The sequence below is a fragment of the Mus caroli genome, chromosome 2, assembly GCF_900094665.2.
Source record: "Mus caroli chromosome 2, CAROLI_EIJ_v1.1, whole genome shotgun sequence".
Lineage (NCBI taxonomy): Eukaryota > Metazoa > Chordata > Mammalia > Rodentia > Muridae > Mus > Mus caroli.
The window spans coordinates 37,386,927-37,413,416 of record NC_034571.1 but is presented as its reverse complement, the minus strand read 5'-3'; the positions used below and the strand labels follow the sequence as shown (position 1 = coordinate 37,413,416).

At 36.6% G+C, this 26,490-nt stretch overlaps 1 protein-coding gene across 3 annotated transcripts in view; it reads left to right on the top strand.

The window, feature by feature from the left end:
* Positions 1-26,490, top strand: part of Lrp1b (LDL receptor related protein 1B) — a 1,970,757-nt gene that overhangs the window by 877,964 nt on the left and 1,066,303 nt on the right. For all 3 annotated transcript variants that reach the window (XM_029472167.1, XM_021181392.2, XM_029472172.1), the window contains exon 6: positions 4,972-5,229. In XM_029472167.1, coding sequence (XP_029328027.1) covers positions 4,972-5,229 — 258 coding nt within the window. The remainder of the gene's footprint in view (positions 1-4,971; positions 5,230-26,490) is intronic.

The window sequence follows — 26,490 nt, the reverse complement described above, 5'->3', positions numbered from 1 at the left end:
GATAGAAATTTTAATATATAAGAATTTTTAAAGAGTATGGGAATTTTAAATTTATTTAGATCTTGGGGACAAATAAGAAAGTAAGAGTTGATGATTAATAGTTTTGTGTTTGTGGTCAAGTTGACAAGGGGTCAGTTGCACTAACTGGTTTTGTGTACCAACTTGGCACACCTGGAGTTATGAGAAAGGAGCCTTCCTTGAGGAAATGCTTCCATGAGTTCCAGATATAAGGCATTTTCTCTATTAGTGATTAAGTATGAAAGGGCCCATTGTGGATGGTGCCATCCCCAAGCAAGTTGAGCAAGCCAGATGAAACAAGCCAGTAAATAACATCCCTTCATGACCTCTGCATCAGCTCCTTCTTCCCGAAATGCTTGAGTTCCAATCATGACTTTCTTTAGTGATGAAGAGCAACATGGAAGTGTAAGCTGAATAAATCCTTTCTGGCCCAAATTGCTTCTTGGTCATGATGTTTGTGCAGGAATAGAAAGACTGACTAAGACGGCTAGTTTTATAGTGCCATGGGCATTTTGTTATTTTCTTTGTAATGTGTATTGATTTTATTATGCCAATATTTAGAGTCTTTTCAAATATAATTCTATGCCTATGGCTATACTGAACTAATTTTCTTTGAATTTATTTATTTTTTCTCTCATATATTACATCTCCCCTGCCCCGACTGCAGATTTCCCTCCCTCCATTCTTCCCTGTCCCTCCTCCATGTTCCTTGCCCCCCCAGATCTGCTTCTCAATTTCTCTTAAAAAATAATAAGTACACACCTCCCAGGCATATAAAATGAACAAAGCATAATAAAGTACAAGTCTAAGTACAAACCATTATATCAAAGATGGACCAGGAAACCCAGTAGGAGCAAAAGGGTCCCAATTCCTGAAAAAAAAAAAAATCAGAGACACAACCTACTACCATTGGTGGAAGTCTCACAGGAATACCGAGCTACAAAATCATTAAGTATATGCACACAGACTCATACAATGTTCTTGTTTGTTGCTTTAGTCTGTGAGTCCTGCTTAGTTGATTCTGTGAGCCGTATTTTCCTGATATCTTCAACTGTCTGGATCCTACATTCCTTCCTCCCCCTCTTCTATAGGGGCTCCTCTGGGTCCACCTTGTGTTTGGCTGTGAGCCTCTGCAAATGTTCCCATACTTTCCAGTGACAACTGGGCAATCACCAATCTATGAGTATAACAGCATATCATCAGCTCTCTCTCTCTCTCTCTCTCTCTCTCTCTCCCCCTCTCTCTCTCTCATCCTCCATCCTCATTGGTTATATACTGGGTCTCTGATGACTGTCCGGCATCTGGTTTCTGGCCAAATGAGCTTCAATTACTCTTTATATATATGTGGAGAAGGTGGACAGTCTTATCTTGATCCTGATTTTGGAGGAATTACTTTGAGTTTATCTTCATTTAACTTGATGTTGGCTATTGGATTTCTGTAAACCACACTTGTTATATTTAAGTATGTCTTTTTTATAACTAATCTCTCAAAATTTTATCATGAAGGGTTGTTGGATATAGTCGTGTCTTTTTCAGCATCTATTGGGATAATGCTTTTTTTTTCTTTCAGTTTGTTTATATGAAGGATTATATTGACTGATTTTCATAGGTTGAACCATTTCTGTATCTCTAGGATGAAACGTACTTGATCATGTTGGATAATCCTTTTGAAGTGTTCTTGGATTTACTTTGCAATTATTTTATTGAATGTTTTTTCATATATGTTTACAAGGGAAATTTGTCTGTTATTTTCTTTCTTTGTTGAGTCTTGGTGTGGTTTGAGGATCAGGATGATTGTGGCCTCATACAATGATTTTGCCAATGTTTCTTCTGTTTCTATTTTTTGGAATAATTTGAGGAATATTAGTTCTTCTTTGAAAGAAGACTGCTCTAAAACTCTCTGGCCTTAGCTATTTTCTACTTTGGATACTTTTAATGTCTACTTCTCTTTCCTTAGGAGTTATATATTTACTTAAATTGTTTATCTGTTCTTGGTTTAAATTTGGTGAATCATATCTATCAAGACTATGATCTATTTCCTTAGATTTTCCTGTAGAATAAAAGTTTTTATAGTACATCTCAGAGGTTCTTTGGATTTCTTTGGTGTCATGGTTATGTCTCCATTTTTGTTTCTGGTTTTGTTAGTTCAGATATTCTCTCACTTTGGTTTAGTTAGTTTGGATAAGGGTTGGTCTATCATGTTCATTTTCTCAAAGAATCAACTCTTTTTTTCATTGATTCTTTTTATTGCTCTCTTTGTTTCTATTTTATTGATTTCAGCCACCAGTTTGATTATTTTCTGCCACCTATTCTTGAGTGAGCTTGCCTCCTTTTGTTCTAGAGATTTCAGGTATGTTAACTTGCTAGTATGAAATTTCTTCAATTATTCTACATAGCTACTTTGTGTTATGAACTTTCTACTTAGCACTATTTTTATTGTGTCCCATAGTTGAGGTATATTATGCATTCATTTTCATTGAATTCTTTAATTTATTTCCTATTTCTGCTCTGACCCAGGAGTCATTGGGAAAAGAGTTGCTCAGTTTGATGAATTCATAGGCTTTCTCTTGTTTCTATTGTTTTGTTTCTGAGTATATGGCCAATGTTGGATAATATTCCATAAGGTACTAAGAAGAAGGCATATTCTTTTGTAATGGGGGAAATATTCTGTAGATATTTTTAAAGTTTTTTTGATTTAAAATATCTGTTAGCTCCAGTATTTTTGACTGAATGGTATGTCTATTGATGTGAGTGTGGTATTGACATTTCTCACTATCAACGTGTGAGGTTCAATTTAAGATTTAGTTAGCAATTATTTTTTAACAAATGTTGCTACACTTCCATTTGTGGCATAGATGTTAAGAATTAAAAGTTCATCTCTGTAGATTTTCCCTCTGATAACTATGAAATTATCCTTTCATATCTCTTTTGATTAATATTGCTTTGAAGTCTATTGTGTTAGATATTAGACTGGCTATACCAGCTTTTTATATAGGTCCATTTCTTGGAAAATTGTCTTCCAACCATTTACTCTGAGGTAAAGTCTATCTTTGACATTGAGGTTTGTTTCTTCTGTGAAGTAGTACGTTGGACCCTATTTTCATATCCATTATGTTAGTCTGTATCATTTTATTGAAGAATTGAGTCCATTGATATTGAGAGATATCAATCATCAAATCATCAATGATTTCTCTCTCTCTCTCTCTCTCTCTGTCTGTCTGTCTGTGTGTGTGTGTGTGTGTGTGTGTGTGTGTGTGTGTGTGTGTGTGTGTGTGTGTGTGTGTTTATTTTCTTTTGGTTTTGCTAATGTGAAATTATCTATTTCTTGAGTTTTCATGGCAAGTTAACCTCCTTGGGTTGAAATTTTTCTTCTAATACATTGTGTGAAGCTGGATTTTTGGATAGCTATTTCTTAAATTTGATTGTATCATGAAATATCTTTTTTTCTCTACATATAGTAATATTACTAGATGTATTAGTCTATGCTGCCATCTGTGGTCTCCCTTCTGTCTTTTATTGTCTCATTGGGAACTCAGGTTTAATTCTAATAGATCTGTTTTTATATGTTACTTGGCATTTTCCCCTTGCAGCTTTTAATATTTTTTCTTTGTTCAATATGTTTAGTATTTTGATCATTATATGGCACAGGGAGGTTCATGCATGACCTAATCTATTTGATATTCTAATCTATTTGATATTTAAGGTTCTTGAAACTTAAAATCATGTTTATCTTTAAGTAAGAAAAAAATTCTCCCATTATTTTTCTAAAATTATATTTTGGTCATTTGAACTGGGATTCTTATTTTTCTATTTCTATTAATTATAGGTTTGATCTTTTTACATTGTCTCAGATTTCCTGGATATTTGGGTTCTGGAATATTTTTAGATGTAACAAATTTTTTACTCATATATCAAACTCTGAGATTTTTTTCTTCCATCTCTTTCATTCTCTTGGTTATTCTTGAGTCTAGTTACTGTTTGCTTGTCATAGGATGTGGTAACCCTAATAAGAATTCGATTCCTGATAGGTTTATAATCTGAGCCAAAAAGACTTAATAGTATATTGCTAGAGCTCATAACAAAAGCTGAAATAAGAAATTCTGAATTCTCTACCACTTCAGCAACAATACTAGTGTGAGCATGAAAGCACGTTCTGGAAACACTAGTTTTCATATAGGGATTGTTACTAGCTTTGAATGTGCCATTAAAACTCAGGACAAGCAGTGGTGGCACACACCTTTAATCCCAGCACTTGGGAGTTAGAGGCAGGTGGATTTCTGAGTTCAAGGCCAGCCTGATCTAGAGAGTGAGTTCCAGGATAGCTAGGGAACGGAGAAACCATTTCAAAAAAACAAACATAACAAACAAACAAACAAACAAAACCCATCAATCCTAACAGCATCAATGTTAGTACTGCATAAAAGCATAGTCTTAAAGTTTGTGTTAAGCTCATGATTAGAATTGACTGTTTGGATCTTAGATCTCTAGACAGTCTGAGAGGTCAAGTTTAAAAGTGAATCTTGCTTGGAGGCCAAGTTTCCTGTGTTCTGCTCCTGACAGTCCATTTCTGATCTTTCACATTCACTTTCTAAATGCATGTCCTTGCTCCCAAGTGAAGCTCAGCAACTGCAGAGTAGGTCATTCACATACATCAATGTGGCAAAAACAAAAACAGAATTCACAACACACATAGATAAAGAGCATTTCTTTTACATTCAGATCACACATTATGACTTAGGGATAATAGATGCAAATGCTCAGACAAATACATTTTCCCAGAGACTGCATACAATGAGACATGTGTGTAGCTTATTTTTAAAAGGTTTTCATGCAAGCATTCTTTCTATTCCAATGATATTTTGTAAGTAGATTTTAGTTGATAATGAACCATTGAAGAAAAAAGACATTATCTTCCCCTCTTTCTTAACAGTAATTTTCTGTGTTTTATTCTAGAACCCACAGATAAGGCACCAATGTTATTAATTTCAAGTCTTGAAACAATTGAGCTCTTCTACATCAATGGAAGTAAAATGACAACTCTAAGCTCAGCCAACAGAAATGAAATCCATACTCTAGATTTTATTTATAGTGAAGAAATGATTTGCTGGATTGAATCAAGAGAGTCTTCTAATCAACTCAAATGTGGCCAGATAACAAAAGCAGGAAGATTGACAGATCAAAGGATAATTAACAGTCTTCAATCCTTCCAAAGTAAGTATCTTAATCTTCTAGATTGCCCCACAAGAATATCCATTACACATAGCATTCTTTTCTTATCTCTCTACTTAGCCTAGCTAAATAGCTTCATGTGTGAATATGAGTGGCTTGGGTACATGTGCTCACATACACAGGTTCAGTAGCTCTTTGTCCCTAAATAGCAGATTGCAATATTTATTGTAATATTTTCTTTCATACATGCCTGGAGTGTCACATGTCATGTAATTGACACATTTTGCTAAAATATGGTTCACAATATGAATGCAAAGATGGAATTTAAATAAAACAAGAAATCCAGGAAATAATTTTATTATTTAAGACTTACTGGCTATCATATTTATTTCAAATACACTGAAAATTGTTAGGTTTTCTCCAGTTGGAAGAAAAAAAACCTCTTTATTAACTTTGATTAAAGCAAATCAGTACATAAATTATCAACTCTTGTTTGATTTATTTTGACTTTTCATGATTTAAAATCATTCTTCTCTCTCTGCTTAGTATCACAAATTAAAATCATGAATTTACACGAATATGTACATCACATATACTGTTTCTCTTCTCCATCACTTAAATAGGTAGAAATTTTATGTGAATATGCTTAGATAGCCTTGAAAGAAAATTTTAACATGTACCTAGTTATTTTCTATTCACAGAAAATAATGCCCTCATTAGTTTTACAAGCTAAAAATAAGTGAATAAATAGCATAAACATTTAGAAAGAAAAATATTCTAATCTGGAATAAGTGTAATATGCAGGTGAAAAGTATTTGGTGATTTGGACAGTCGGCCACACCCAGGCACAACAAAGAATGCTTTTTCATGGCATATATCACATATGGGTTCACATAGGAATTGAATTTGAACCAAAGCACTAGCTCTTTGCCTCATTTTGATTACTCCATCTAATACAAATGTATGTATCTCCAGGAATAGCATAAAGAATGGTCAAATAACCAGGAAAATATGGCATGATGTAAGGCTGCTCCCAAGCCTACTATAGCTGTCTTTTCTCTACATTTACCATTTTCTAAAAGTATTTATCTTCTATTATCTTTGGTAATAATCCAATAGATCATTGCTTTTAAACCTAAAAATAATAAAAGAATTTTACATCATAGTAATTGCAAACATGTCCATTTAACTTGCTATGTTTTCTTTATAAAACAATCAAGATACCTATAAAAACACGGATTACTTTTGCTAAGCCACTTGTGAAATGCTAAGCAGCATCTTAATTTTGAACCGAAGAAAAGAGATGGATTCTTAATTATTTTATTTGGAGTAAATAATTTTTATGATGTTCGGTTTAAGTCATATAATTATATAGTCACTTTTAATTTTTGAAAAGTGTTTAAGTATGAAGAAGTAGCTTAATAATTGTGGGGACAGAAATGTGGGCATGGTTGCCTGACCTCTTTCATAATTTTACGCTATGAATTTTAGCGACTTGTCATTTCACAGCTGCCATGGAATATGATGTGCTCTGCATTTACCAGGACAATTTGTGAGTTAATAATGAAGTTTGAATATTCCCTGCATGTATAATTACATAAAATCTCTGTCACATCATATAAGTTAAAATGATGAACCAAAGAAGTCTAGTTAAATGCATGTCATCATTAACTATTTCAGAGATTACCTTCGTGATTTTTTTTTCAGCACCATTGTTTAGGGGCTTTTAACTGATCTTATTAGAAAAAAAGAACACTTTCTTTTAGAAAACACCTGACAAATACAGAAGTGGATGCTCACAGTCATCTATAGATGGAACACAGGGAACCCAGTAGAGAAGCTAGAGAAAGGACCCAAGGAGCTGAAGGGGTCTGCAACCCTATAGGTGGAACAACAATATGAACTAACCAGTATCCCCAGAACTCATATCTCTAGCTGCATATGTAGCAGAAGATGCTCTAGTCAGACATCACTGGGAAGAGAGGCCCCTTGGTATTGCAAACTTTATATGCCCCAGTACAGGGGAATGCCAAGGCCAAGTGGCAGTAGTGGGTGGGTAGGGGAGCAGGGTGGGGGGAGGGTATAGGGAACTTTCGGGATAGCATTTGAAATGTATATAAAGAAAATATCTAATAAAAATAAATAAAAATTGAATTAGCATATATATATATATGTATATATATATATATATATATACATATATATATATATATTTCAAAGGGCTCTTTGAAAAACATTAACCTAGACAGATCAAAATGGCTTGGTTTGCAGACTTTTATGTCTGTTGTGGGTTCTGTTATAGATTTTATTCACTATAGATTTCAGTTTTGCATATACAACTCATCCCCAAGCTAGCAGAAGATATGGACTAATTCAGATTTATAATAGAATACTTTTAACTCAGATCATAAGAGTGTTACGCAAAATTAAATGGTTAAAACAGACCCCAGACAGCTAAACCTTATGCTTGTTTGCTAGTTTGAAATTGATCTTGTTTAATTTAATGCTAGAAAAATGGATCTTCCCCAAATGTAGATACGAAGATTTAATGACCATGCTAGATGTTTATCTATGCAATAGGAAGTTGTTATTGCCTTTTATAGATAGAAAATTGAGGCTCTGGGAAGCTGGGTAATATCATATAGAAAGTGTGGTCTACCGGATTGTATTGAGTCAGATTTTACAGCTTTTCCAAATACTTCATTGGATCTCCATTTTGTTTTTCCATTCTAATAAAACAAAATGGTCAGTCCCATAAACTAGTATCAGTAAGCTGGGATGTTTATTGGTTGTGAATGAGGTGAAAATGGTGAGTTATGAAGACTTGTGTTGTACAAAAAGTCCTAAAAATGCTTGTTGTGTAGCTTCCCTAAGAGTGTTGCCTCTTAACACTTAGAATATCCTTAGAGCAATATTGTAGGATAATGAAAGAAAGTGGACAATAACATGCAGGAGAAATCATATTGATTAAGGAACACTGGAGAACATGATAGAGCATACTTTTACTTGATTTTATTTTTCTCATATTTATAGTTTATTTCTTATTTGACATGTATTCTCTAAAGAAAAGATTTGGGAGATAATTTTTGAACTAACTGACCTACATTAAACTTGATTTTCAATGAAGTATTTTAACAAAACACATTTGTTGCAGTTAATTATTTTTTTTAACATTTTCTTGGAGAACACTCTGGTAGAAACACAGATACTGGAATCAAATAAGCTAGTGATTCCATCAGAGCACAATATTCCGAAGTGAATGAAGTAGATTAGGGTAGTTTTTCTTTATTGTATCATTAAAGTTATATTGTTACACATACTTTCACTTTGATGTTGTATGTGATTCTCTAATATTCTGAACATTCTGATTATATTTTTTGCATATCCTAGCATGAACTTGACTCCATCATTTTTTGTAAATTTATTTTATGTTTACATCCCACACTGCCCCCTCCCAGTGCTCACTCCCTGATACTCTCCCTCCACTACTCCCCTTCTTCTCTGAGAGGGTAGACACCCTGCAGTATCCACCAACCCTGGTGCATCAAGTCTCTTCCAGAATAGGGGCATATTCTCTCTTTGAGGACAGACAAGGTAACCTCATTGGGGCACAGACACCATGGTCAGGCTACAGCTTTGGGGAAAGACAGTACCTGTTGTTGGAGGCCAAGGTGAAGAATGGGCTGCACATCTGCTATATATGTGCCAAGCATCTTGAGACTTCAAGCTCCTGTGCGTTTTTTGGTTGGTGGCTCAGTCTTTGAGAGCTCCTAGAGTTCCACGTTAGTTGCTTTATTGGTTCTCCTGAAGGGTCCCAATCCCATCCAGGGCCTTCATTCCTTGCCCCAACTATTCCTTAATAGTCCCTGACCTCTATTCAATGTTTTGGTACAGGTATCTGCCATTGTTTTAATCAGCTTCTGAGCAGAGCCTCTCAGAGGTCAGTTATGCTTGATTCCTGTCTGCAGGTATAACAGATTATCATAAATAATGCTGGATGGATGTTTGGCCATGGGGTGGGTTTCAAGTTGGGCCAATTATTGGTTGTCCATTCCTTCAGTCTCTGCTCCATCTTTGTCCTTTCATTTCTATAAGACAGGTCAAATTTGGGTTAAAAGTTTGGTGGGTTGGTTGGTGTACTTGCTAGTTTGTGTCAACTTGACACAGGCTGGAGTATCACAAAGAAAGGAGCTTCAGTTGGGGAAATGCCTCCACGATCCAGCTGCAAGGCATTTTCTCAACTAATGATAAAGGGGGAAGGTCCATCCGTGGGCTGGTAGTCTTGATTCTATAAGAGAGCAGGCTGAGCAAGCCAGGGGAAGCAAGCCAGTAAGTAACATCCTTCTATGGCCTCTGCATCAGCTCCTGCTTCCTGACCTGCTTGAGTTCCAGTCCTGATATCCATTGGTGATCAACAGCAATGTGGAAAGTGTAAGCTGAATAAACCTTTTCCTCCACAACTGCTTCTTGGTCATGATGTTTGTTCAGGAATAGAAACCCTGACTAAGAGAATTGGTGTCCTTATTCTTCCAGTGGGTGTCCTGCCTGACTAGAGAAGGTGGACTCCTGAAGTTTCATTTCTCCACTGTTAGGCATCTTGGAAAAGGTCACTCAAATTGACTCCTGGGAGCCTCCCTAATAGCAGGTCTCTGGTACATCCTAAAGATTCCCCCTTCCCCCACCCTCAGCAGCTACAGATTTCCATACATTCTCCTGGTCCTCTGGGCATCACTCCTGTCTTTTCATACACATGAACCAGCCCCGAATTTCCCCCTCCCTCCCCTCTCTGATCTACTTCCCTCCCTTTGCCTCCTATGAATATTTTGTTCATGCTTCTAAGTATGATTCAAGCATCCTTGCTTGGGCCTTCTTTATTGCTTAACTTCTTTGGGTCTGTGTGTCTGTGTATCATGGATATTCTGTATTTTTTGGACACATATCAGTGAGTACATACCATGCATGTCTGTTGTACCTGGGTTACTTCACTTAGAATATTTTCTAGTTTCATTGATTTGTCCACAAAATTCCCCCTTCTATGTTTTTAATAGCTGAATAATATTCCATTGTGTAAATTTTTTTTGTATCCATGCTTCAGTTGAGTGATATTTTGGTTTCTTGCAGTTTCTATTACAAATAAAGCTGCTTTAAACATAGTGGGAAAAGTGTCCTTGTGGTATGGTAGGAAATCTTTTGGGTATATGCCTAGGAGCGGTATAGCTGGGTATTCAGGTAAAACTATTTCCAATTTTCTGAGGAAACACCATATAGATTTCCAGAGTATTGGTATAAGTTTTCAATCCAGGAAAATGTTCTTCTTAACCACATTCTCACCAGCATGTGCTGTCATTTAAGGTTTTGTTTTTTTTTTTTTTAATCATACCCATTCTGATTTGTATAAGGTGGAACCTCAGAGTCATTTTGATTTGTTTTTTCTTTGATGACTAAGAATGATGAACATTTTTAAATTCTTCTTGGCCATTTGAGATTCCTCTGTTGAAAATTCTTTGTTTAGCTCTGTACCTAACTCTTAATATTGGGTTATTTGGCTTGTTGGAGTATAACTTCTTGAGTTCTTTTTATATTTGTGATATTAGCCCTGTGTCGGATGTAGGGTTGGTGAAAATCTTCTCCCAAACTGTAGGTTGCCATTTTGTTTTATTGACAGTTTCTTTGCCTTACTGAAGCTTTCAGTTTTATCCATTTATCAATTATTGATCTTAGAGCCTGAGCAATTGGTGTTCAGGTCAGAAAATTGCCTCCTATACCAATGTGTTTATGGCTATTTCCCACCTTCTCTTCTATGCAATTTATTGTATATGGTTTTATGTTGAAGTCCTTCATCCACTTTGACTTGAAAATTGTGCAGGGTGATAAATATGGATCTGTTTTCTTTTTTCTGCATGCAGGCATCAGTTAAATCAGTATCATTTGTTGAAGATGTTTTCATTTTTCCATTGTATGGTTTTGTCTTCTATGTCAAATTCAAGAGTCCATAAGTGTGTGGGTTTATTTTGGGGTCTTAAATTTTTCCATTGATCAACATATCTGTTTCTGAAACCAATTCCATGCAGTTTTTTTTTTTTAATCACTATTGCTCTGTAGGACAGCGTGAGGTCAGGGATGATGATTGCTCCACAAGTTTTTGTTTGTTTATATTTGTTTGTTTTGTTTAGAATTGTTTTACTCTCCTGTGGGGTTTTTTTTTTTATTTCTATGTGAAGTTGAGAATGGCTTTAAACATTTGTGTTAGAATTTTGCTGAGGATTGCATTGAATCTGTCTATTGCTTTTGGCAAGCAATCTACTATGTTCATTCTACTAATCTATGAGCATGGGAGATCTTTCCATATTCTGATAACTTCTTCACTTTCTTTCTTCAAAGACTTGAAGTTATTATCATAGAGCTCTTTCACCTACTTGGTTAGAGTTACACCAATATATTTTGAATTACTTGTGTCTATTGTGAAGGGTCTCCTTTCCCTAATTTCTTTCTCTGCCCCTCTCTCATTTGTATAAAGGAGTGCGACTGATTTCTATGATTTAATTTTGTATCTAACAACTTCTTGTGAGCCCTTCTTGGGCTCAGCTCCAGGGCACCAGAGGATTCCTTGCTAAAGATAGCATTTCCAGAGCTTCCTGACTTTGAGCTTTGGAGTTAGCTCCACACTACTTTGATCTCTTCTCAAGCCTTTGTTTGGTTTTGTTTTTAGCAGAACTTAGTTCTTTTCATGTGCAGGTCTGTCTATATGTAGCAAATAAAATTCTGGATGGATTATTCTTTAGTTTTTAGCAGTTGATTTTTGTTCTCTTTTCATCTTAATTTCTTTCATGTAACTCTGATCCATTATCTTTAGAAACTTTGCAAAATACTCTATTTTGTTCATTTGCAATCACAGATTATTGATATTGCTTATAATAGTCAGTTGTACTGAGAGGAGAAGCTTACATATTAAAATATACTAAAAATATTTTATCATTAAATTTTATCACACACACACCCCTATTGAGGTAAGATGTCATAATTTTCCTGGTGTTCACTGTATAGGCAGGACTAGCTTTGGCTTCTTATCCTCCTTCAATCTTCTGAGTAGTTGGGACTAAAGGTGTGTACCTCCAAGCCATATTATATTGCTTCAATTTTCTTTCCCACTGTTACTAGTGAATAGAGAATCTGTTGTCCATTTCATTCTTTAAATTTTGAGGAATTAATAAGGATTTCCTTTTATTTAAAACAAATCAATGCAATAGTTTCTCATTTCTCTTAGAGAAAAACAAGCCCTTACTGTCTGGCTTCTCTGCTGGCACCCTATCTCCTCAGCTTCTGTCTCCCACACAAATCCTGTTGTAGGGAAGTAGACTTAGTATTTCCTGTGATGCAGTTTAATCTCTCATTTTATTCAGATTCTTTCTGAATATGTTCCAGTTTAGCAGCCCACACTAAACCTGGAATTTATGCTTTGACTTCCTCACTAGGGATGAAATGCCTTTAGGAATCAGTTCAGGAAACAACATTCTGGTAGAAGGTGCGAAAAGGTTCATCAATTTCTACCAAAAGAGAATGGAAGACATGCTGGTGTTGACCAGCCTTGCATCATATGTTCATATGACTTTTCAAAAACAGTATTTTCTTTTTGGTTGTCCTTGTCTTCCCTAAGGGAGTCCCCAGAAGATGAGTTATGTTTGGCTATTAGCTGTTCAGAATTCATAATATTTTATTAGAATATCATCTGAAGTAATTTTTGCACAAGTAGTTAAAGTGAGTGCTTTTATAAGACCAGCGAGCATCTTGTGCAGGAATATTACAGCTCTCTTCCCACAGATTCTATTGGCAATCTTCTGTTTTGTGAGGAAATGCATGATATATTAAGCTTTTTGTGAGTTTTCAAAACCTCTTATTTCCTACTTAGCACATTTACATGAAATCATAAAAAGTGGATTTTTTTTCTGATACATGAATTACCATTTAGATGTATGCAAAGCTAATTACCACACTTCCTTCCTGCAGGGATTTGGAGTGTCAGGGTTGAGAATAGACCATTACTGAGATTTCTTTTCTTTTGTTTTATTTTTTACATGGCTAAAGATGCTGGTCTAAGAAGATATTTCTATAGTCCCTTTTAGGATACTTCTCCTGATAGTATGTTGCAATTGGCTTTGAAGTAACTTATCCTGAGGAACAATCTGTACAGAGCCATGGAAGACCTCCCTAATTCCCTGAATAGAAGAGAAATCAAACTAAAGCAAAACAAACTTCTTCACACTCTGCTTTTCTATAACTTTGTCTTTGTTATTAGTCCATCTTTGTGATTGTCAGGCTATGAAGACTGTGTCTATCATACTGTTGTTTGGCAGCAAGCATCTAAATTATAAGAACAGAAACAAGGGATATGCCAGACTCCAATGTTTGTAGCCAGTTTTTCTTGGCATTTGTTAAAATATATTTTGCACATACAAGATCCAAACATACTCCCATCCAAACCGTGCTTGATGTCATATAAGTCTGCTAAATCCTGATTACGATGTTTTCTAACTAGATTCATGTGTTTATTGTTCCATCCATAAGCTTTATAATAAGTGTTGTTCAAAACATTGGGTTCCATATGTGTATTTGGTTAGGTACTTTGACCATACAAATTACTTCAACATTTAAAACAGCTACAAAAACAAAATACACAAATAAATAAAACAAAATCAACTTACTTCCAAACATGAGATCTGATATGTTGTAGTTAATATCCATAGTATTTTTCCATTGGAGAAAATTGCTTTTCCCTTCTGCGGCATATATAAGTGGCAGTTCAGTTGTAAACCTTTACCCACATGGCTAGGGTTTGATTCTTTGAAAATATAACAAAATAAAATATAAGACAAAACAAAAACTATCAAGTAGAAGTTGAACAAGACAAAACAATAGTAGAAAAAGAGCCCAAGAGAAACCACAAGGGTCAGAGTATATTGATTCATATACTCAGTAATCTCATAAAAAATAATAAATTGGAAATGAAAATATCAATTCAGAGAACCAAGTGTGGCTCTTTGAAAGTTCTATGCACCATGCATAAAGTCTCTTTGAGTTGATATCAGCTTTGATCGTGTTGATGAATAGGGCCTTGTATTATTGGCATTCTACAATCTTTTGCTACTATTATTTGCCTCTACTATTTTTTGCTGCCTTCTCTTCCTTGTGGTTCACTTAGCTCTGAGAGGAGGGATTTGATGGAAACATCCATTTAGGACTGATAGTTCCAACTTCTCTAATTCTCTGTGTAATGGCTGTCTACAGATCTCTAGATTTGTTCCAATCTGCTATAGGAGGAAGCTTCTCTGATGAAAGCTGAACAAGCTAAAACAAAGAAAACGATCAAAGAGAAGTTGGATAAGACAAAACAGTAGTAGAAAACTGATCTATGTGAACTCATTTTATCACGATATTTTTTCTCTTATTTTAAACCAGTGTGTATGATCTCACTTTTTCTTATGTGCCTTCAATATTTAGTCTCAGGTTCTTAGTCCACCCAGCACTTTTACATGTGTTCTCCTATATTTCCTTAAGGGATTTATTTATTTATTTTTAAAATCCTCTACCAGCATCAGGAGATATGATTTTAAAGCTGAATATTGCGTTTCTGGTGTGTTGGAGTGTCCAGGACTCACTGTAGTGGCAGTACTGGGTTCTGATGATGCCAAGTAGTCTTGGTTTCCGTTGGTAAGATTCTTGCATCTGCTTTTTTGCCACCTGGTAATCTCTGGTGTTAGATGTCTTGCTGTCTCTGGCTGAAGCATGTTCCTCCTTTGAGTCTGTAAGCATGTGTCAGCACTCAATGGAGGCAAGCTCTTCCATGGCAAGACCAGTGCATAGAGGGCTGTGGAACAGCCCCACCTCCAGGGTGCAGATGTAGACCCATAGGACCCTGTCCCAGCTTCTCTGTTGCTTCTGTAGCATGTGTGCTCCTGAGAGGGCCTGCCTTGGAGAGTCCTGGCTTCTTTGTTTCACAGCTCAATAATACTGCACTGTAAATATATGAGTTGTTTTTTAAACCATTCTTCTGTTTGTTTCCAATTTCTGGATATTATAAAGAGAGAAACAGTGAGTAAGTTTGAACAAGTCTCTCTGCAGTAGAATGAAACATCCTTTTCAGTTTATAGCTGGACCTTGAGGTAGACTGATTCCCATCTTCCTGAAGAAACCCCACAGTGGTTTTCATAGTGACTGTATAATACTGCACAGCCACCAGCAATATATAAGCATTCCCATTTCTCTACATTCTTGCCAGCATTGGCTGTCACTTGTTTTGTTTTACTTAGCCATTCAGACAGGGAGAAGATGAAATGTACTTCTGATTTGCAGTTCCTAAAAGACTAAGTATGTTGTACATTTCATTTATTATTATTATTATTATTATTATTATTATTATTATTTATTCTTCAAAGGTTTTTTTTAACTATCCAGACTTTATTGCCTTCCCAGTCCACCCTTCGACTGTTCCACATCCCACACCTTTCCACCTGCCCCATCTCCAAGAGGATGTCCCCACCCCACTGCCATCCTATCAGACTTCCCCATTTCCCAAGGCGTCAAGTCTCTTGAGGGTTAGCTGTATCTTCTCTGACTAAGTCCAGACCCAGCAGAAGTGTTCCTCAGCAGCTTGAGTTTCCTCTTTTGAGAATTTTAAGTGTTATTTGTGTTATTGATATCGAGTTTCTTGAGTTTATATTTATTTTAAACATCTCACTCTATTAGATGTTTAGTTATTAAAATATTTTTCCATTATGTTATGGTCTTTAATCCAGTTGGAGTTGGGCTTTCTACAAGGTGATAAGTCTATATCTGTTAAATTTAGGTAGCCACAGGTGTGTGATTTATCTTTGGGTCTTCAATTTGATACCATTAATCAATGAATTTGTTTTTAGGCCAGTAGCATACAGTTTTGTTATTACTATAGCTTCATGGTACATCTTAAAATCAGGGATCATGATACCTCCAGCATTTCTTTTAGCATTTAATAATGTTTCAACTACCCTGTTTTGTGTTTTTTGTTTTTAGTTGTGTGTATGCTCGTGTGTGTGTGTGTGTGTGTGTGTGTGTGTGTGTGTGTGTCTGTGTGTAGATGAAAATTTTCCTTTAAAGTTCTATGAATAAATGTGTTGGAATTTTGAAGGGAATGTATATAATCTGTAGATTGATTTTTAAAATTTTTTATTTATTTTTATACTTTAATCCTTTTTTTACAGTCTAGACGTCATCCCCTTCCCTATGTGGTCCTAGACTGCTCCCCATCTCATACCTCTTCCTCTCCCACCCAGTCTCCAAGAGGATGTCCCCATTCCCCCAACCCCACCACTCTTCCCCACTCCCTGGGGCCTCAAATCTCTCTGGAAGGTTAGGTGCACCTTCTCCCACTGAGGCCAGACTAGGCAGTCCTCTGCTGTATATAAGTCAGGAACACCATATTTACTATGTTAATTCTACCTATGAGTATGAGAGATCTTTCCATCTTCTGATTTCTTCTTCAATTACTTTAACTCTTATCCTACAAGTCTTTTACTTGCTTGTTTAGAGGTCTTCAAAGGTATTTTATAGTGTTTAAGGTTATTGTAAATGATGTTATTCTCCTTCTCAGACCTTTGTCATTTGTATACTGACTTAACACATTAATTTTGTATATACCTACCTTGCTGAAAATTTTCCTCAGCTGTATGAATTCTCTGGTAGAATTTTTAGGGTAGTTTATGTATACTAACATATCAAGTGCAAATAAAGATGCTTTGACTTTTTTCCTTTACAATTTTATCCCCTTGATATTTTTCAGCTTTCTTATTGTTCTAGCTAAGACTTTAAGTACTATATGGAATAAGTATTGAGAGAGTGTCCAGGGCGTGGTGGCGCACGCCTTTAATCCCAGCACTTGGGAGGCAGAGGCAGGCGGATTTCTGAGTTCGAGGCCAGCCTGGTCTACAAAGTGAGTTCCAGGACAGCCAGGGCTATACAGAGAAACCCTGTCTCGAAAAACCAAAAAAAAAAAAAAAAAGAGAGTGTCCAACCTTGTCCTGTTCCTATTTTTTCAGAATTGATTTGATACTCTCTCTACTTAGTTTGATGTTGGCTATCTGCTTACAGTAAACTGTGTTTATTATAGTGATGTATGTTCCTGGTATCACTACTATATCCAGGATTTTTATCATGAAGTGGTGTTGGACTTTATCAAGACTTGTCTGCATCTAATGCTGTGGTACTGTGATATTTTCCTTTCAAATTGTTTTATGATGGACTACCTTCATTGGTTTTTATATACTAAACAATCTGTCATGTCTACAATTAAACCTAGTTGAACATGGTGCATAAACATTTTGATGTGTTTAGTTTCAGTTTGAAAGTAGTTATTTTGTTGTTTTATTGTTGGTTGGTTTTTGTTTGTTGTTGTTGTTGAGTACTTTTTCACATATGTTCGTAAAGGAAATTGGTCTGTAACTCTTTGTTGTTGTTTTGGGGTCATGTGGATTGGGTATCAAGGTGACTGAGGACTCATAAAAAGAATTGGGAAAGGTTCCTTCAGCTTCTATTTCGTGGCACAATGTAAGGTGTATTGGCAATACCTTTTCTTCAAAGGTCTGGTAGAATTCTTCACTAAAACAAACTGGCCAGACCATGGGCACTAACTCCACAGTCAGTCCCGTAACACCCAGAGAAAGCTAGACTCCCATGTGCTCTGAATGGCCCAGGATCACAGAAGAGGCCACAGCATCTGCCCCAACACCTGGAGTAACTGGGTGCCCCAGGAACAAAGGAACCCCCACACAGCCAGTGGCATAGTTTCCTTCAAGTCTGAATCTGCACTCTGAATAGATGTTGGATGCTGGATCTGTACCTATTCTTACAACATGCAGAGGAAGCCAAACTCCCAGGTGCTCTGAAATGCCCTGATAACAGGATTACAGTGGGAGCTGGACTCCCAGGAGGTCTCACACAACCAGGAGCACTGGATCTCTGACATACTCAAGATCACAGCTGAGACCACAACATCTTTCCTAACATCCAGTGTAAATGGGATCCCCCTGCCCCCAGGAACCAGTGAAACACAAAGCCAGCCAGAGGTACTGGTTCCTTCCAGCTTGCACCTATGCCTGGAGCAAACCCAGAGCTGAGTCACTACCCACTGACCTCTGCAACACTCAGAGAAAGCTTGAATCCCAGAAGCTCTGAAGCACAGGATCTCAGAAGCTTGGTCACATAAGGATTTCAGGATCCCAGAGGCAGCTTGATTCACAGGAGCTCTGACACACCCAGGATCAGAATATCAAAGAATCCCAGAATCCCAGAATCCCAGCTACTGCTGAACTCTGAGGAGTTATGAAACAACCAGCATCAAAGGAGGGACAGGCTACAATTACAGACACTGACACTACCTCAGAGTAAAAGTTTGGAAAACATTTTTCCAAGCAAATAGTCCCAAGAAACATGCCAGAGTAGCTATTCTAATATAAAAAATAAAAATAGACTTTCAACCAAAAGTTATCAAAAAAGATAAGGAAGGACACTTCATAGTCATTAAAGGAAAAATCTATCAAGAAGAATTCTTAATTCTGAACATCTATGCTCTAAATACAAGGATGCTCACATTCATAAAAGAAACTGTACTAAAGCTCAAAGCATACATTGCAACTCATACAATAAAAGCAGGAGACATCAACACCCATTCTTATCAATGGAGAAATCATGGATACAGAAACTAAACAGAGACACAATGAAATGGATACAAGTTTTGAACAAAATGGATTTAACAGGTAGAACATTTTATCTAAAAAAAAAAAATGTTTTTCCCAGCATCTCATGCTATCTTCTCTAAAACTGACCATATAATTGGTCACAAAACAGGCTGCAACAGATACAAGAAGATTGAAAGAATCAAATGCATTCTATCAGATCGCCATGAACTAAGGATGGTCTTCAATAACAACTAAAATTAGAGAAAGCCCCCATACACACGGAACCTGAAAAATGCTTCACTCAATGATAACCAGGTCAAGGTAGGAATAAAATAGAAATTAAAGCCTTTTTAGAATTTAATGAAAATGAACACATATCACACCAAAACCTTATGGGACACAATGAAAGCAGTGCTGAGGTAAACTCATAGCTCTGAACATATCCAAAAAGAAACTGGAGAGAGCTTATACTAGCAGCTTGATAGCACACCTGAAAGTTCTAGAACAAAAAGGAGCAAATATGCCCAACAGGAGTAGATAGCAGGAAATAATCAAACTCAGGACTGAAATCAACCAAGTAGAAAACAAACAAACAAACAAAATACTACACAAAGAATCATCAAAACCAGGAGCTAGTTTTTGAGAAGACCAACAAGATATTTAAATTATTAGCCAGACTAATCAGAGGGCACAGAGACACAATCCAAATTCACAAAGTCAAAAATAAAAAGAGAGACATAACAACAGAAACCAAGAAAATTCAAAAAAAATCATCAGATCCTATTACAAAAGCTTATGTCAAAAAATTGGAAATTCTGGATGAAATGAACAATTTTCTAGACAGATGCCAGGTACCAAAGTTAAATCAGGATCAGATAAACTATCTAAACTGTCCCATAACACCTAAAGAAATAGAAGCAGTCATTAAAAGTCTCTCAACAAAAAGAAACCCAGGACCAGATTGTTTTAATGCAGAATTCTATCAAACCTTCAAAGAAGATATAATACCAATACTCTTCAAACTATTCCACAAAATAGAAACAGAGAGAACACTAACCAATTTGTTAAATGAAGCCACAATTATGCTTATACCTAAAGCATAGACCCACACAAAGACCCAACAAAAGAAGAGGACTTCAGACCAATTTCACTTACAAATATCATTGCAAAGATACTTAATAAAATTCTTGCAAAACAAATTCAAGAACACATCAAAATGATCATCTGTCGTGATCAAGTAGGCTTCATTCAAGGGAGATTCAAGATATTGAAATCTATCAATATAGTCCACTACATGAACAAACTCAAAAGGAAAAAAAATACATAGATCACCTCATTAATGCTGAGAAAGCATTTGACAAAATTCAACATTCCTTGGAAAGTCTTGGAAAGGTAAAAAATTCAAGACCCATACCTAAAAATTGTAAAAACAATATATACAAACCATTAGTCATATCAAACTAATTGGAGAGAAACTTGAAGCAATACCAGGGACTAGACAAGGCTGCCCACTCTCTCCCAACCTATTCAATATAGTACTACAAGTCCTAGCCAGAGCAATTAAAAAACAAAAGGAGGTCAAAGGGATACAAATTGGAAAGGAAGAAGTCAAAATATCACTATTTACAGATGATATGATAGTATGCTTAACTAACCGCAAAAATTCCACCTGAGAACTTCTAAACCTGATTTGAAAAAAAATAAAATAAAATAAAAACTTCAGCAAGGTTTCTGGATATAAAATTAATTCAATCAAATAAGTAGCCTTCTTCTACTCAAATGATAAACCGGCTGAGAAAGAAATTAGGGAAACAGCACCATTCACAATAGTTATAAATCATATAAAATGACTTGGTGTGACAGTAACAAAACAAGTGAAAGATCTGTATGACAAGAACATCAAGTTTCTGAAGAAAAAATGGAAGATCTCAGAAGATGGAAAGATCTTCCATGCTAATGGATTAGATAGATTAATATAGTACAAGTGGCCATTTTGCTGAAAGCAATCTATAGATTCAATAATATCGTCATCAAAATTCCCACTCAGTTCTTTGCAGTTTGCAAATTCATTTGGAATTAAAAACGAAAACAAAAACCAAAAAAAAAAAAAAAACAACCCATGATAGCAAAACGTATTATCAAGAATAAAAGAAATTCTGGGGCAATCACTATCCCTGACCTCAAGCTGTATTTACAGAGCAGTTGTGATAAAGACTATATGGTATTGGTACATAGACAGGCAGGTAGATAATTGGAATGGAATTGGAGATCCAGAAATGAACCCACAGACCTATGGTCACTTGATTTTTGACAAAGGAGCTAAAACAATCCAGTGGAAAAAAGACAGAAATTTCAACAAATGGTGCTGGTTCAACTGTCAGTAAATATTTAGAAAAATGCAAATTGATCCATTCTTATCTCCCTGCACAAAGTTCAAGTCCAAGTGGATCAAGAACATCTACATAAAACTACTTATACTGAAACTAATAGACAAGAATGTGGGGAAGATCCTCAAACACTTTGGCACAGGGGAAAATTTCCTGAACAGAACAACAATAGCTTATGCTTTAAGATCAACAATCAAATGGGACCTCATAAAACTGCAAAGTTTTTGTAAGGCAAAGGCCACTGTCAATAGGACAACATAGCAACCAACAGATTGTCAAAAGATCTTTACCAACCCTACACCCAAGGGAGGGCTAATATCCAAAATTTATAAAGAATTCAAGAAATTTGACCCCAGAGAATCAAATAACCCTATACAAATGGGATATAGAGCTAAACAAAGAATTCTCAACCGAGGAATCCCAAATGACTGAGAAGCACCTGAAGAAATGTTCAACATCCTTGGTCATCAGCGAAAAGCAAATCAAAATGTCCCTGAGATTCCACCTCATACAAGTCAGAAACTGAGTGAGATCAAAAACTCAGGTGACAGCAGATATTGGTGAGGAGGTGGAGAAAGAGGTCCACTCCTCCATTGCTGGTGGAATTGCAAACTTGTACTACCAATCTGGAAATCAGTCTGGTGGTTCCTCAGAAAATTGTACATAGTACTATTGAAAGACTCCAAGACGAGCCCCTCGCTCAGGCCTCAGGACAATAGTAGACATCCAAGAACTCACGATAGTCCGAGCTTGTTCCAAACCACATGAGGCTTTTTTTCGGGGAAAGCCGGAGCTCTGGGGATGACTCATATCCCACGCAGAGGTAGAGGGGTAGACCTCGAGAGGAAAGAGGTCCCAGTTTTTATAGGCCCTCAGGGGAGAAAGGAGAAGGGGGTGGGGAGTAGGGGATTTCCAGATCTAAACAATGTCTATTCTCAAGAAATGGGTATGGGAGAGGTACATGGAAAGAGTCTGGTGCAGGTGTAGCAAGTCAGGATTGGCCAGGCTGTGGTTGCTGGGGAGATTTTCTGACTCTTTCTCAGCAACCAATATCACAAACACCTGGCAATGGGCTTCATCAGTGGGCACACACATGGGTCAAGGAATGGTCAAAACATTGGCAGACACAAAACCTGTGTTCAAGGTATGACTAGAGCATTGTGCACCTCTATTTTTCTAAATCAGTGAAGCTAGTTCTGCTAACACTGAAGTCTATCTTGCCAATTTCAGGGCTTCTGTGACCTTTTACATTCTGTCAGGATCTTTCATTATCAGAGGACCCAACTATACCATTCCTGAGCATATACCAAGAAGATGCACCAACATATAACAAGGCCACATGCTCCACTATGTTCATAGCAACCTTATTTATGATAGCCAGAAGCTGGAAATAACCCAGATGTCCATCAACAGAGGATAGGGTACAGAAAATGTGGTACATTTACACAATGGATTACTATTCAGCTATTAGAATCAATGAATTCATAAAATTCTTAGGCAAATGGATGGAAATAGAAAATATCATTCTGAGTATGGTAAGTCATCAGAGAAGAACACACAGTATGTACTCACTGATAAGGGATAATTCACAGATGATTCACAGATGACATGAAGCTCAAGAAGAAGGAAGACCAAAATATGGATGCTTCAATTCTTCTCAGAGGGGGCAACAAAATACTCAGGGAAGGAAATATGGAGACAAAGTGTGGAACAGAGTCTGAAGGAAAGGCCATCCAGAGACTGCCCCACCTGGGGATCCATCCCATATAGGGTTGCCAAACCAAGATGCTATTTCAAATGCTGGGAAGTGATTGCTGAAGGGAGATTGAAATATCTGTCTGCTGAGGGGCTCTGCCAGAGCCTGACAAATAGAGATGAATGCTCACATCCAACCTTTGGATTGAGCATGGGTTCCCCAATGGGGGAGTTAAAGGACTCAAGGAGATGATGGGGTTTTTAACCCCATAGGAAGAACAATAATATCAACCAACCAGACCCCCCAACCCCAACCCAGAGTTCCCAGGGACTAAACCACCAACTAAAGAGTACTCAGAAAGGGACCCACGGCTCTAGCCACACATGTAGCAGAGGTTGTCCTTGTCCTTGGCATCAATGGGAGGAGAGGCCCTTGGTCTTGTGATTGCTTGATGCCCCAGTGTAGGGGAATGCCAGGGCAGGGTTTGTGGGATTGGGTGGATGGGTGGTGGAACTCCTCCATAAAAGCAGGGGGAGAGGAGGGGATAAGGGGTTTCTAGAGGGGAAACTGGGAAAGGGAATTATATTTGATTTGTAAATAAGAAAAATATTCAGTTAAAAAAATAGACCATAGCAAAAAACAACAAAAACAAAACAAAACAAAACACTCCTGACCAGGGACTTTTTTCTTGGGGAACTTTTAATGATTGTTTCTACTTCACAAAGTATTACAGTTCTGTTTCACTTTCTTATATAATCTTGTTTTAACTTTGGTAAGTGATAGATATCCAGAAAATTATCCAATTCTTTTAAATTTTCTAATTTAATGGAATATAAGATTTAACATATGGTTTCCTTAGTGATTGCATTTATGTTTCTACTTTCATTTTTGCTTTTGATAATTTGGATATTCTCTGTCATGCTTTCAGTTAATTTGTATAAGGATTTTTAAAATCGTATTGATTTGTTCTCAAAGATTCACTCTTTTTTTCTCTATTGATTGTATTTTTGTGTTATTTTGTTTCTTGCTGATTTTATTTCTGAGATTGATTATTTCCTGCCATCTACTCTTTAGAATGTTATTGTTGTTGTTGGTTTTATATCATTTTAGAGAGTTCATGTATGCTATTAAGTTTCTAGCCTGAGATCTCTGGAAATGTTTTATGTAGGCATTTAGTGCTATGGCCTTTTTCCTTAGGGTAGCCTTCATTAGGTCTGAGGTATATTCAATTTAATTGTAGTCTAGAAAAACGTTGATGTTTTTTGTTTGTTGGTTTGTTTGTTTACTTTTTAAAAAATTCTACCTTGACCTGAAAGTTGTTTAGTTTCCATGATTTTGTAAACTTTCTGTTGTTTCTTTAGTTGTTGATATCCAGTTTTAATCCTTGATGGCCTTGAATGATTTCCATTGTACTTCTACTGATAGTGCTTTATAGACTTCTTTTAAAGATTTATGTTTTTTCTCTTTAAGGGCCCCTATCATATTCGTAAAGGCTATATTTACTTGTGCTTCACATATGTTGGCATATACAGGGCCTACTATGGTAAGGTGGCTGGGCTTTAGTGAAGTCAAACTGTTGTGTTTGTTACTATTTGTGTTTTTATGTTGCTGTCTCAGCATCTTGGATTGGAAAGTTTGTAAATCTAGGTGTTATATCTGGTCTTGTCTATGTTAGCTGGGCATTTTGTTCCTTAGTTTCTGTTTCCTTTCTGGAGAGTTTCTTAGGAGAGTGTGGTAGCTGTGTACTTCCTGTAGAAAAATGTGCTGGAGTCTTGATCTGTACTGTTACTGGGGTTTCCAGTTAAAATGTGTTTTGGGGACTTGATGTCTGAGATTTGAGAATGGGGATGGTCTGGGGAGGTGGAGAACCTTTGTTTATAATTTTTTTTAATTTTGTTTATTTAATGTATGAATGCTTTGCTGTATATACATCCACATGCCAGAAGAGGACATCAGATCTGCATATATATGGCTATAAGCCAACAGGTGGTTGCTGGGAATTGAACTCAGGACCTCTAGAAGAGCAGCCAGTGCTCTTAATCACTGAGCCATCTCTACATCCCAATAAACATTTATATTGCAGTTTTGATTACAATCCAAACTAGCTTTAAAAAGACACATGTCTTTCAATTGCTTAAGCAAAGAACAAAAAAAAATCTTCATTAATTAAGCTGTGCACATTGCACATCCCACATCCCATACATTGTTGCACAGAACTTGTGAGAACATTTATGTACATAGAAAATGCCAGCCAAAGAAGCATCCCTGATAGGATACACCCTTGGGATGCTGGAATGCTTGAACCTGACTCAGACCGCTTTGATGCTGTTTCCTCTTGGGAGACTTGCTTCCAGAACAGCTTCAGGGAGGGCTGACCCCAGATGTAATTGGTTTATCCAAACTTGCATAATGATTTATTCAGGATTTTAGTTAAGCCTGAACTTTCTCAACATACAAAGACTGACCATCAAATGTCACAGCAGGCTTTCTTAACTACTTTCCCAATTTTCTTAGGCTCCAAAAGGAAGTCCTATACCCCAAATCATCAGGAAGCAATTTCTTTTTTTTTAATTAGGTATTTTCTTCATTTACATTTTCAATGCTATCCCAAAAGTCCCCCATACCCCCCCCTTTGCCCCAGTCCCTTAAGATGGGTGGATGGTTTTGGTCATTTTATGAGTTAAGGGTGTATTATCATTTAAGGGGATGGTTATAAATAGTTATGGTCTTGGACATGGAGGAAATGAATTAATCTATGCCTTTTAGACTTAGGGGCTTTTCTCTTTACTTTCCTTTTCTCTATCCTTCTTTCTTTCTTTGATAAAAAGGGAAGATGGTTGAAAAGAAAAGGAGAGGGGAAATGTAGAAATATCATATAGGAATAGTGGGAAAAAAGGTAGATTATTGAATCTACTCTTCAATTCAGACCTATTGCTATTCTCAAATAAGATTACTTTTGCTTACTTTGATATAGATTATTGTATATTGGTACAGGTTTAAGGTTTTTATTGATGCAAAACTTTGTATATTGATACAAAATTTAAAGCTAAGTAAGAGAGGCAAGGCAGGTATTTCAACCTAAGGGTGGGGCAAAGAGTGACAGGAGGACACAGCAGAAGATTGCTACAAAGCTGAGAACGCTACTATGCAATTGGACTTGGATAAATCTAGGAGAGGGGGGCAAAGATTGCAAGTTAGCCTACCTGCTGTGCTAGGTAGAGGGGTCTGTGAATTCCTAGGAAGTGCCTGCTGGAGGTGGAGCTTAGGATAAAAGAATGGGTCTGCAGGAGAAGGTTCAATACACAGAATCCACTGGAGACTGGGAGAAGGGAGGAGGGAGTCTTCAGCAGGCATTCTGTTACAGAGCTGGGTATGATATTGGGGTTGGAGGTGTGATTTAGAGGAAAAGAAGAAAAAGTGACTATCTGAATATTTCCTACCTGCTTCCGTGGCCAGGGTGTGAGTGTATTGTTTTAAAGGCTGTATAGCAACTTTAGAGTCACATTGTCTCCTCAAT